Source organism: Eretmochelys imbricata, chromosome 27 (assembly GCF_965152235.1).
Source record: "Eretmochelys imbricata isolate rEreImb1 chromosome 27, rEreImb1.hap1, whole genome shotgun sequence".
In the NCBI taxonomy this organism is placed as follows: domain Eukaryota; kingdom Metazoa; phylum Chordata; order Testudines; family Cheloniidae; genus Eretmochelys; species Eretmochelys imbricata.
Genome location: NC_135598.1, coordinates 4,237,908 through 4,250,854, shown reverse-complemented (window position 1 = coordinate 4,250,854; position 12,947 = coordinate 4,237,908). Strand labels below are relative to the sequence as shown.

At 46.5% G+C, this 12,947-nt stretch overlaps 1 protein-coding gene across 1 annotated transcript in view; it reads left to right on the top strand.

The window, feature by feature from the left end:
- The window catches only part of LOC144258017 (acid-sensing ion channel 2), a 1,355,089-nt gene that overhangs the window by 1,294,625 nt on the left and 47,517 nt on the right, over positions 1–12,947 (top strand). The window contains exon 4 of the mRNA XM_077806320.1: positions 9,660–9,810. Coding sequence (XP_077662446.1) covers positions 9,660–9,810 — 151 coding nt within the window. The remainder of the gene's footprint in view (positions 1–9,659; positions 9,811–12,947) is intronic.

The window sequence follows — 12,947 nt, the reverse complement described above, 5'->3', positions numbered from 1 at the left end:
GAACACACACCCCCTATTTACTTTTAGGAAGAAAAGAAAAAAAAACCTCTGGGTTGGAAGACTGTGAATTTCCCTGCAGGAGTTAAGTACCCTGCCTCCAGGCAAAGAAAACCTGCAATTCACAAGATAATCCCCTTTTGTCTCTGCTTGGCCACAAAGCAGACAAAACAATCTGCTTTCAGTTTCAACTGCTTTCTGGACTTCCTTTCCAAAGGAAAAAATAATTTCTTTTTAAAATCTGTATTTCTAGTTCAAAAAATCTCAACTGGATCTCAAAATGATTTCAGGTTAATCCCACCACTATGCCACCATGTCAAGGTTCCTCCCCCACTCTGAACTCTAGGGTACAGATGTGGGGACCTGCATGAAAAACCTCCTAAGCTTATCTTTACCAGCTTAGGTCAAAACTTCCCCAAGGTACAAAGTATTCCACCCGTTGTCCTTGGAATGGCCGCTACCACCACCAAACTAATACTGGTTACTGGGGAAGAGCTGTTTGGACGCGTCCTTCCCCCCAAAATACTTCCCAAAACCCTGCACCCCACTTCCTGGACAAGGTTTGGTAAAAAGCCTCACCAATTTGCATAGGTGACCACAGACCCAAACCCTTGGATCTGAGAACAATGAAAAAGCATTCAGTTTTTTACAAGAAGACTTTTAATAGAAAATAGAAGTAAATAGAAATAAAGAAATCCCCCCTGTAAAATCAGGATGGTAGATATCTTACAGGGTAATTAGATTCAAAAACATAGAGAACCCCTCTAGGCAAAACCTTAAGTTACAAAAAAGATACACAGACAGAAATAGTTATTCTATTCAGCACAATTCTTTTCTCAGCCATTTAAAGAAATCATAATCTAACACATACCTAGCTAGATTACTTACGAAAAGTTCTAAGACTCCATTCCTGTTCTGTCCCTGGCAAAAGCAGCATGCAGACAGACACAGACCCTTTGTTTCTCTCCCTCCTCCCAGCTTTTGAAAGTATCTTGTCCCCTCATTGGTCATTTTGGTCAGGTGCGGGCGAGGTTACCTTTAGCTTCTTAACCCTTTACAGGTGAGAGGAGCTTTCCCCTGGCCAGGAGGGATTTCAAAGGGGTTTACCCTTCCCTTTATATTTATGACAGGAGCACACAGACCATTTGGGCGCACTGTACTAAGAGCCGATTTCAGTCTGCTTTGAAAATTCCTATTGCTTTCTAACACCCAAAACTGGCTGGCTGTAACAAGACTCACCCAAGATGCCTGGGGCAGAGACAAAGCTCAAAGCCAGGTTTCCTGAGTCCTCCATCAGTGCCTTAACCACAAGGCTATTATCCTTCCTCTGTGCTCATAATAAATCTGTTATAAGTACCCAATGCCTGTGCCTGATGGATTGTATAGAGGTAGTTTCTCACTTAACAGAGTCTGCATCCCGCTTCCACTGTGTAGTTTCTCTCGCCTACATCTGTTTTCAGTAGATATTTTCAGAGGTGTTGGAAAGTGCTTTAAAGCAGCACACTAGAACCAAGCCTCAGGACTGTAGGATCATGGGCCATTGCCATGTGTTCCTTTAAAAAAACAGAAGGATGTGATTAATATTATCCCTTAAAAAGCTTTCCTCCATCAACCAATACACTGTGCCAGCAAGAAATAGTCTGTGTTTGAAGCAAAGCATGTCAAACCTGTTGCTGCTTTCAAAAACAAAAGGAAAGCATAATGCATTTTCTGCTCTCTACCTCAGAATACTGCAAAGCGGTTAAAAGTAGACACAATAGACGGTAAACATTGCTAGGTACCAGATGTGAGAAGAGCCATGGGAACCGGGCGCTAAAATTGTTCTGCCTCTAACGTGTCCTCGGCTCTGAAATGGAAACATTTTGTGGGCTGAATGAAGTGATATTTGTTTTTCGCACATCTGTGGGTCTGCTCAGGGCATGGTAAATAATAATAAAATAATGATAATAATTTATTATTTATTATTATTTAGGTATTATGTTGCAGAAGTACTTAAAAGCCCCAGTCATCGACCAGCGCCCATTGATTAGTCTCTCTTATTTCCAGTCTGAATTCATCTTGCTTCAGCTTCCAATCGTTGTCTCTTGTTCTGCCTTTGTCTCCTAAAGTAAAGAGCCCTCTGCTATCAGAGATCTCTTCGTCATGGAAGTACTTACACATCATGACCTCTCCGCCTTCTCTTGGATAAAGGAAATAGATGGAGCTTCTTTCATCTCTCCCTGGAAGGCAGCTTTCCCAGACCTCAGATCACTCTTGTAGCTTTTTTTTCAACCTTTTCAAGTTTGTCAACATCCTTTTTAAAGTGTGGACACCAGAACCAGGGGCAGGATCCAGTCACGGCCTCGCTAATGCCCTATACAGAGGTAACACCACATCCCTGCTCCTCATCTACATTACTTTGTTTAGACACTCAAAGATCAAGTCAGCTTTTAAACCACCGTACTACACCGGAGCTCACTTTCCATTGCTTTCCACCAGGAACCTTACACCTCTTTTAGCACCAGGCTACAGAGTCTCTGCCAGCACAGCCCCCTAGTGTAGACACAGCATACACCAACAGGAGGTGTTTTTCTGCTGATGGCAATGCCACCTCCCTGAATGACATTACCTAGGCCACCAGAAGAACTCTTCCGTCAGCATAGCTGCCTCGACACTGGGGGGCTTGTCTTCATTGCCGTGTTGGATAGATTCACACCCCTGGCAGACATAGCTATGCCAGTAAAGGTAGTCAGTGCAAACCAGATCTCACTGCTTCCCAAAATACAGCCCTTTCCCCCATCTGGAGAAGAGAAGACTGAGAGGGGACATGATAACAGTTTTCAAATACACAAGTTTTCAAGGAGGTGGGAGAAAAATTGTTCTTCTTAACCTCTGAGGATCAGGCAAGAAGCAATGGCCTTAAATTGTAGTAAGGGCGGTTTAGGTTGGACATTAGGAAAAACTTCCTAACTGTCAGGGTGGTTAAGCACTGGAATAAATTGCCTAGGGAGGTTGTGGAATCTCCATCACTGGAGATTTTTAAGAGCAGGTTAGACAAACACCTGTCAGAAATAGTCTAGATAATACTTAGCCCTGCCTTGAGTGCAGGAGACTGGACTAGATGACCTCTCGAGGTCCCTTCCAGTTCTATGATTCTATGATCTTGTAAGTGTAACCTACATTCTTTGTTCTTAGATGTTTGTCCTTGCATTGCCTGCATTAAAGTGTGTGTTGTTCAAATGAGCCCGCCTTACCAAGAGAGGGAGATCACTCTGTGAAACTGTCCTGACCTTATCAGCATTTACCACTCCACCAATTTGTGTGTCATCCACAGACTTTATGAACACTGGCTTTATATTTTCTTCCCCATCTATAGATTGCAAGTGAAACAAAGAGCTACACTCTGCAAAGCGAATAGATAGTTAGCTGCAGTGCAGTGGAGGCCTTATTATTATTTCCGGTGTTTGAGCTTTCAGAAGTGTGCTGGGCCTTCTCCAGACACACATTGGCAGGGGAGATAGATTAGAAGACAGAGAGAAGCTAATGGATGAAAGCACACTCCTATAGCCTAAAATTCCACCTGTTCTACAATAAAGTCTTTTTTTGCTGGAATGCATTGTTATCCACCTATGAATCTAGGGGCTATCTAAAGAGAGGCCTTGGTAGCATATGGGTTTTGCATACTGCTCTTTTACAGCCAGAGTCATGGGTACAGATCCTGCATTAGCTCAGATGGGAAAATGGGTTTGCTCACCAAAATCTGCTGGAGCCTAGCCCATAATCACCTCTTAGGTAGAGGATTGGCCAGGGCTGCTCAAGAAGCCACAAGCCTGAAGCAGCAGGGAGCGCTGCCAGTCTCAAGTGAGGTGCACTGGAGGAGCTATGTTTGTGCAGGCCTGCGAACTACAGGGCAGGGGACAGATGCATTGCAGAGCTGGCCAGCCTGTGTCCTTCACTTTCCCAGCTGCCTTGAAATAATGTGCTGGCTCCCTTTCCAGTTGGTAAAACTTTTTCCAGCAGTTCCATTTCCCTGTCATTAGCGGCTGCTTCAATATTTCAGGCTTGTTTCCTCGGTCCACAGGATTTTTCAAAAAGAGAGTTTTATTCCAGCTAGTCCCTGCTGTGAGACCTTTATACTTTACCTCTCTCTGTGCTCATCAGCTTCTGTAGTGGCCCCATTTCCTGCAGGCCAGGGCCAGGATCACTCACACAGCTGCCAAATTTTGCAAATCTCTTACAGGTGTTCAGGGTCCTGGCCAAAGATTGCAGCTGCTGCAGCCTGTGGGCGTTTCACTACCCTACTGGCCTCATGCTACTAGGGGCAACTGAGTTAAGCAGCCAAGCATCCTGCTGTACATTGCTTCTCCCTCCCACCACCTCTGGCATTCCCCTTGTGTGCTGTTCTCTGTGCACAGAGCAAAGATCTCAGGGGGCAGGGAGAAATAACCAATAAAGGATGATCTGGAAGTCCGAAGAACTGGGTGCACTTTGCAGCTCTGCAACTGACTTGTAGCATGATCTTGGACAAGTCTTTTTGCCTCTCTGGGCCTCAGTTTCCCCATCTACAAAATGGGGATAATACTGCTGCCTTCACAGGTGCTCAGTTGCTACGTTGATGGACCTATAAATAAATAACTAATAGATGAACCACTAGAACTGAGATCAGAATTGGGCCAGTACATCCAGTTGAAAGTGATACTTGCCCATGACACCAAATTAAAGAGTAGCAGTCAACATGGTCCCAGTAGCCCCTGAAATTCCCCGGGCTTTGGGTTATCCGGCTGTGCTATGAAACGTAACATCAGGAAGAGCTGCAGAAAAGAATCTAGTCTTAATCAAATGTGAGGTTCATAATAGACAAGGGGAATGAGTCAAACCCCCGGGGATGCCTATTCAGGGTTTTCTGCTAAGTCATGCTGCGTGTCTCCTTCAAAGTCCTGAGCAACCTCAGATCCCATTGGAATTGAGGATGTTCTGTGCCTTGCTAGGTTAGGGCATTAAACAGTATTGCTTAACCCGTCAGGAAAACCTTGGACCAGAGTAGGGAAGAGTGTATGGATCCACCGAGCTGTTGCAGCAGTTACAAACAGCCAAGAAGAAAAAACAATGCAAGATGTAGGTGAAATTCATACCACTGAAACTGACTGGGTTGCACAGTCCAATTCCAGTCACCGTCTGACCCCTAGCATGGCTATCAGCCAAAGGGGCAGAAACGGGAACACTTTCATCAAAATCTAAATCAGCTGCATGCCAGAAAGCACTTGGGAATTGGGTTTTATGCTCCAAACCAGTGGTCCCCAACGCGGCGCCCATTTGTCAGCAGCATTTCAGCGGCGACGCTTCTCGATGGTTCTCCGGCGGCCACACTCAGCAGGGACATTTTGGCAGCAGGTGTCTGGCACCCGCCACAGTCTTCTGGAAATAGCAATATGCTATTCCCACGGAAAGGTTGGGGACCACTGCTCCAAACTATGCTCCTTCAAATGCTCCAAACTATGCTCCTTCTTTCAAGACATGTGCAGTCCTGACCTCTGGGCATGTTCTATACCATGGGCACTCTCCTCTCCCAAGAGGGCCCTGCCTGTGCATTTTCTGATCCACACAGAGCCTTAAAATTTATAACCACCTGAGAGAATCTGTCAACTTACTGCAGTGCATGAATTTCCCCTTGAAGTACTATCCATAATTTCTCATGACACAAAACCCTGAAAGTGCAGGATTCATCAGGATGCTGCCTTCCATCTCACAGATGCTGTAAAAGAAATATCAACTATCGTCCAGAGATATTGTCATAATGACAAGGAGTAAAGATTCATGTTAAAACTTACCTAGCTCTTTATGGCAACAGGAAGGATTTTGTTAGGAATTTAGCCCTCCAGGAATTGTACCTCAACGCTACAGACTGCTCTCCCGAGAGGCAATAAATTTAGTGAGTTAACAAAGCCAGGTGATGCATCGTGATTAGTGGCTCTGTGGTTACTTACTGCTCCGAACTCCTGCACAAGAGACCTGTTATGTTTCTTGGCACACCATCGGAGAAGTTCGATAAAAACATAGAATACCCTTGCTGGAAGGTTGCAACTAAACACAACTTTATTTCTCAGAAATCAGAATGATAACACACAAGAACCCAAAACTGAGTGACACAAAACAGGCTGCTCCCCAGAAAACAGAGAGGCACAACTCATCTTAGTGCAGGCTGACAGTACGCTAACTGACTCTGATCATCTCATGTTTCCCTAAAGAGCCCTAGCCTGCAAGCAGGACCAGGAAACCCCCTCACATTTGAAGTGGTGTTTGCAGTTCTTACCCAGTCCTCGAAATACCACAAGACCTGGGTTTGATACTCCCTTGCTTCCAGACCTGGCAAGACAGAATGCGCAGCCCCTGTTATGCACCACTCCACAGTTGCTGCTTCTGCTGGATAAAGGAGCAGCAGAGATCAGGCTGTAGGGAGCCCTTCCAGCCTCCCCGTGCTGATGGGAACAGGGTGTAGGGACGTCCCTGCTCCCTGTCAGTGTTACCAACCCCAGAGCCTCATTGAGTTTTCTGTAACCTCTACAGAGTGGTCACCTGAAAGAGCTCTCTGAGGAAGTGAAACTGTCCACCGGAGTTGCCCCATGCGGTGACACTTGACCCTCCCTGCAGTATGGGTGTGGCCCTGATATGTAATCACCTAACAAGATGTAATAATGGAATGATCTGATCCATGAGGGGAAGTTATTGTCTACTGGGTTATAAGACTTTCCTGTGTGAATGTGTTGTTCTAGCTTAATAAGGGATTGGGGGTGGAGGGGAGAGAATCAGTACAATGGATCCAGATAAGCAACCTCTGAACAAACTCTTGGGGGCCAATTACAAGAAACTGATTAGCTTTGAAGATCCAAAACTTGTCTCCAACAAGCTACAAGCCTTGTTCTGCCCATGCTGGGAACCAACAGGTTAAAAGGCCAGAAACGGACTTGATTTCTGTGACAGGGTGACCAAAGGAACAGCTGGTAAAGGATTCTCTCCCCCAAGGCGGAGAGAGAAGTGGTTTGTGATTAAGGGAACAGATTCTGCCAGAGGGACTGTCAAGGTTCCTTCCCTACTCTGAACTCTAGGGTACAGATGTGGGGACCTGCATGAAAGACCCCCTAAGCTTATTCTTACCAGCTTAGGTTAAAAGCTGCCACCACCAAAGTGTTACACAAAGAACAGGGGAAGTGCCCACTTGGAAAAGTCTCCCCCCCAAAATATCCCCGCAAGCACTACACCCCCTTTCCTGGGGAAGGCTTGATAAAAATCCTCACCAATTTGCATAGGTGAACACAGGCACAAACCCTTGGATCTTAAGAACAATGAAAAAGCAATCAGGTTCGTAAAAGAAGAATTTTAATTAAAGAAAAAGTAAAAGAATCACCTCTGTAAAATCAGGATGGTGAATACCTTACAGGGTAATCAGATTCAAAACATAGAGAATCCCTCTAGGCAAAACCTTAAGTTACAAAAAGATACAAAAACAGGAATCTACATTCCATTCAGCACAGCTTATTTTATCAGCCATTTAAACAAAACAGAATCTAATGCATATCTAGCTAGATTGCTTACTAACTCTTTACAGGAGTTCTGACCTGCATTCCTGCTCTGGTCCCAGCAAAAGCATCACACAGACAGAGAACCTTTGTTTCTCCCCCCGTCCAGCTTTGAAAGTGTCTTGTCTCTTCATTGGTCATTTTGGTCAGGTGCCAGTGAGGTTATCTTAGCTTCTTAACCCTTCACAGGTGAAAGGGTTTTTCCTCTGGTCAGGACGGATTTAAAGGTGTTTACCCTTCCCTTTATATTTATGACAGGGACCATAGGAGTCTGGGGGTCTATAGGATGGTTGACACCCTGCACGAGGCCTCCCAGTCAGACCACTCTCCCCATAAGTTCCCAGCCCTTCCTGTACAGAGTCAGATCCACAGAAGGAAAAAGGGGTGGAGGTGTTGCTTGACTGTCCACCTAACCTATCCCCTGCTGCTGCCCTATTCCCCACTCCTACACACCCCAGGGACAGCCATCTGTTTTTTACTTTGAAAATCTGGTCTCCCTAGATGGGAAGGCCCCAGCAACAGAAGGCCTGGCTAGGAGGAGTCACTCCACTAAACACAGCAGGATACATGAGCTGTAGCCCACTGCTGAGTGTACCCACAGGGCACCTCTTGTGCCTGATCCACCGACCATGTGAGTTGTTACAGCCCCAGCTAGAGAGACTTGGCCATTGAGCTGCAGAGAAACAGCCTCCCCTCAAAAAAAATTCTCCTGAAGACACTGACAAACCAGTTAATTTCATGCAAAACAGGGACGGGTGTCAGAAGGAAGCTGTGTTTTATAGGCAGGCTGGGATGCAACCCCCCAAGAGATTGGGCCAGGATTTTCAAAAGCGCCCAGTGATTCTGGGAACCTGAATTCTTCGTCGCCTGATTTGGCATGTCTGCCGCTCTGAGAAGCTGCTGAGCACCCCCGGCACCGCGTGATATCAATGGCAGCTGCAGGCGCTCAGCGCCTCTGTGAATCAGACCCGACTTGTCTTACCCCAAAAGCTGAGACACTCAGAATCACTGGACACTCAAAATAACAGAGCTGTACTCTTTGGCGGGAATAATAACCAACACCTGGCTCGGAGAGAGTTCATTCATTCCTTGATCTCAGAGCTGGGGAGTATGATTATCCCCATGTCACAGATGGGGAAACTGAAGCGCAAGGACGAGGTGGTGAGGGAGAGTGACTTGTCTAAGGTCATCTAACAAAGCAGTGGCAAGGCCGGGGTAGAATCCAGGCCTCCTGAGTCCTGCGCTAACATGCTATCCACTAGGCCACACTACCTCCTAAAGCACAGCTCTCAGTGCCTCCCATGTGGTGTTCAGGACCCCCTGTCTGGACCTGTTCAAATTTACCTACCTCGTCCCACCCCTGCACAGCTGTTGGACTGCATTGTCAAAGGGGACTAGTGACTGTGGCTGCCCCAGGGAGTGCCAGGGTGCTCAGCATGCACCTGTCCTAAAGGGTCTCAAACTGGGCACCCAAAATACGAGGCACCAAGAATCTCTAGTCCGTGGCAAACGCAGGCCAACACCTTTTACCTGCACCTACTCTGCCGAGTCCCAGGCAGCTCCACTCCCCCACTGTGAAATGGCATTGCTGAAGCAAACAATTCGTGGGGAAATTGTTCCTGGGCTGGTTGGGTGGCTTTTTCTGGGAACCTGCCAGTTTCTTCCCCACCAAGGCAAGGGAGATCTGCCTGCCAACACCAGCCTGCCCCTTCTGTTTTGTGATGTGTCACTACACCTAGAACTCTTCCCTGGCGGAGCAGAGCGGAGTCACCGAGTCCCGAGTTCTACTCCCCTTTAGCAGGACAAAACTCCATCTGTGACTATGCATGCTCCTATCGTTGTCTAACTGCTGTGTCGGCCTCCTGCTCGGTCCCCACTTCACACAGCCATTGTGCTATTACAATCCTGCTCTCGTCCTTCACCCAGCGGGGCTCCTCCGTCTGGAAGGGCCCGACGCAATGAGGGAGACACACACACTCAGTGCCTTGCTCGTCGCCAGGATCTGTTAAAGAGCAGAGCTTCCCCTTCACTCATCTTCCCCCAAGCACCTTCCATGCTGCAGCTGATGCCTGTGATCTACTAACCACCGGCTCTTTCTGTTTCTTGCAGCTGACCTACCTGCCCCCTCCGTGGGGCGAGTGTCGCTTGTCGGATGTGGGGTTAGACTTTTTCCCCATTTACAGTATCACGGCTTGCAGGATCGACTGTGAAACCCGCTACATTGTGGAAAACTGCAACTGCAAAATGGTCCACATGCCAGGTCAGTCTGCATGGGGATGCGTGGAACATATCTGACTGTGTGTGGTTGGGCTGATGCCTTAGGCTCTTGTTTTGGCAGCCATCTCAGGTGGGACCTGGAAGCCCTGATGCTGTGGGTGGGCTCCCCGTGGTACTTTTTGGGACCGGAAGGGTTTGCTCTGGCGCCTCCCACAGGGTGCTGAGTGGTGTCTGCATTTCAGTGGTGACGTCTGGAGCCTCCACAGTGAGCCAGGGCTGCTGGATCAAGCTCGGAGCTTGGAAGGGGCTGTGTACGTGCCAACAGTTAATCTTTACAAGCACTTGCTTGTGAAGGGAGCCAGGCTGGTCTAGTGGCTTGTGAACTGGCCTGGCACTCAGGAGAGTTGAATTCTCATCCTAGCTCTGCTGCTGACTTCCTGGGTGATCATGTGCAAGTCAGTACCCCTCCCCATGCCTCAGTTTCCCCATTGATAAAATGGGGGCAATAATACTGCCCCTCTTGTAAAGTGTTTTCATATCTACTGATGGAAAGTGCTAGATGAGAGCTAGGCATTATTATTATGTTGCTTCCTGTCACTCTTCCTGCCACTCTGTACGACAGAGGCATGATTTATCCCACTGGCTTCCTGGACCTTGAGACCTGGCTCTGCTCAGCTACTTTGTCCTGCTCCAAGTTGCACCAAGCAGCCAGAAACACAGCACCTCTGGCTCCCCTTGGGTTCGCCCTGCCTAGGGGCAGTTCCTGGATGTTGTGCAGATGCTGTTGTGGTGGCATTTTGCCCAGCCTAGAGCATGTGGCAGGGAAAAAGAGGGCCTGGCCAGAGTGCTCCCATGATCCCCAGCTGGCAGAACAGCCCCTTGGAGCAGGACTGGCTCCTGGCCAGCCTCAAGGTCAGGGAAACACAAAAGCCATCTTATCCCACCCCCTACTCTGTACTGTCCGGCACTGAGTGCAGGAGTTGGAAACCAACCTTTCCTTTGTCCCAACCTCACTGGCCTGCCTGTCACACAGAATCCAGGCCCATAGGACATCACACCTAGGTGCAGATTGGCTCTGCTTAGCAAGGAAGATTAATAGATTCCTGCCTCTACCCATAGCTTCCCATTAGTCATTACAGTGCAGGGTAGAATCCTTATCCCATTGATGCCAATGACAAAACACCTATTGATTCCAGTGGGGCCAGGATTTCACCCCAGGTGCCTGAAGCAGGTTTTAGGCTACAAACTGCTAGAGGGCTTAGGCTCAGTTCATGTACATGAAGTAGGCTGCAAGGCTGTTGCTGTCTCTCTGAACCCAGGGCTCCTGCAGGATCTCAGAAGCCTGGAGTATGTTTGCAGTTAAAATTCAGCAGTACAGATGAAGGAAACCCTAGGGAAGTAATACTGTTATTAGCTAATAGTGACAGGGGATTCGATTGTTAGGAATATAGATAGTTGGGTTTGTATTAGAAATATAGTTATTGGACTGGGAGAACCACATGGTGAATTGCCTGGTGGCTTTGAAGGTTGCAGATCTCTCTTAGACATCTAGACACCTAGACAGACTTTTGGGCAGTGCTGGGGAGAAGCCAGCAGTAGTGATTCATGTAGGTACCAGTGACACAGGGAAAGGTAAGAGAGAGGTCCTGGAGGCCAAATTTAGGCTGCTAGATAAGAGATTAAAGTCCAGGAGCTCAAGGTGTCAGTCTCTGAAATGTTCCCAGTTCTGCATGCAGGGCCAGAACTTCAGGGTCTCAGTGCATGGATGAGACGACAATGGTGTTGGGGGAAGGGATTTAGGTTTATTAGGAACTGGAGAATCTTTTGGAAAAAGAGAAAGGATGGGCTCCACCCAAACCAAAACAGAACCAGATTGTTGGCATGAAAATGAAAAAGGTTGTAGAGGAGTTTTTAACTAAGGGCAGGGGGAAAGCCAACAGGTGTGGATAGAGACATTCCTTAGAGGAGGATTTATGAAAGGGGATACTCCATACTCAGTGAAGAGGAGAGGATAACATACAGGTAGGAACTGAAGAGAAACAGTCAAATGAAAAAGAGTTCCACATGAAGGCAGTCAACTAAATATTGACAAATTTTAACTGTGCTTGTATAAAAATGCAAGAAGTCTAAATACTAACATAGGTGAGTGCCTGGTATTAAATGTGGATATTGTTATAATAGGCATCACAGAAACTTGGTGGAATGATGATAATTGATGGGACACAGTAATACCATGGTGCAAAATATATCAGAATGTCCGAGTCGGTCAAACTGGTGATGGAGTAGCACTATCCATTCGAGAAAGCATAGAGTCAAATACAGTAAAAATCTTAAATGAATCAACTGTACCAGAGAACCTCTCCGGATAGAAATTCCACGCTTGAATAAGCATATAGCAGTAGGAATATACTACCGACTGCCTGACAAGGATGGGGAAATGCTTAGGAAGATTAGAGAGACTACAAAATAGAAAACCCAATAGTAATGGGGGATTTCCACTATGTTCATATTAACTGGGAACATGTCACCTCAGGATGGAAAGCAGAGATAATATGTCTAGATACCATGAATGACAGTTTCTTGGAGCAGCTAGTCCTGGCACCCACATGGGGAGAGGCAATTCTTTTCATTTAGTTCTAAGTGGAGCACAGGATCTGGTCCAGGAGGTGACTATAGCTAAATTGCTTGGTAATGGTGTCTATAATGTAATTAAATTTAACATCTTTTTAGGGGGGAAAACACCAAAGAAATCCACCACAATAGCATTTAACTTCAACAAGGAGAACTACACAGAAATGAGGCGGCTAGTTACACAGAAATTAAAAGGAACAGTCACAAGAGTGAAATGCCTGTAAGCTGCATGGAAACTTAAAAAAAACCCAAAAAACCATGATAGAGGCTCAAACTATATGTATCCCCTAAATAAATACATAAAAATACTAAGAGGGAAAAAATGCCACCGTAGCTAAACAGCAGAGTAAAAGAGGCAGTTAAAAACAAAACAAAAATCCTAAGTCAACTCCTACTGAGGAAAATAGAAGGGAGTATAAACTCTGGCAAGTCAAGTGAAAAAGTATAATTAGGAAAGCCAAAAAAGAATTTGAAGAACAACTAGCAAAAGACACAAAAACTAACTGCAAACAATTTTTTAAGTTTCTCAGAATCAGGGAGCCTGCCAAA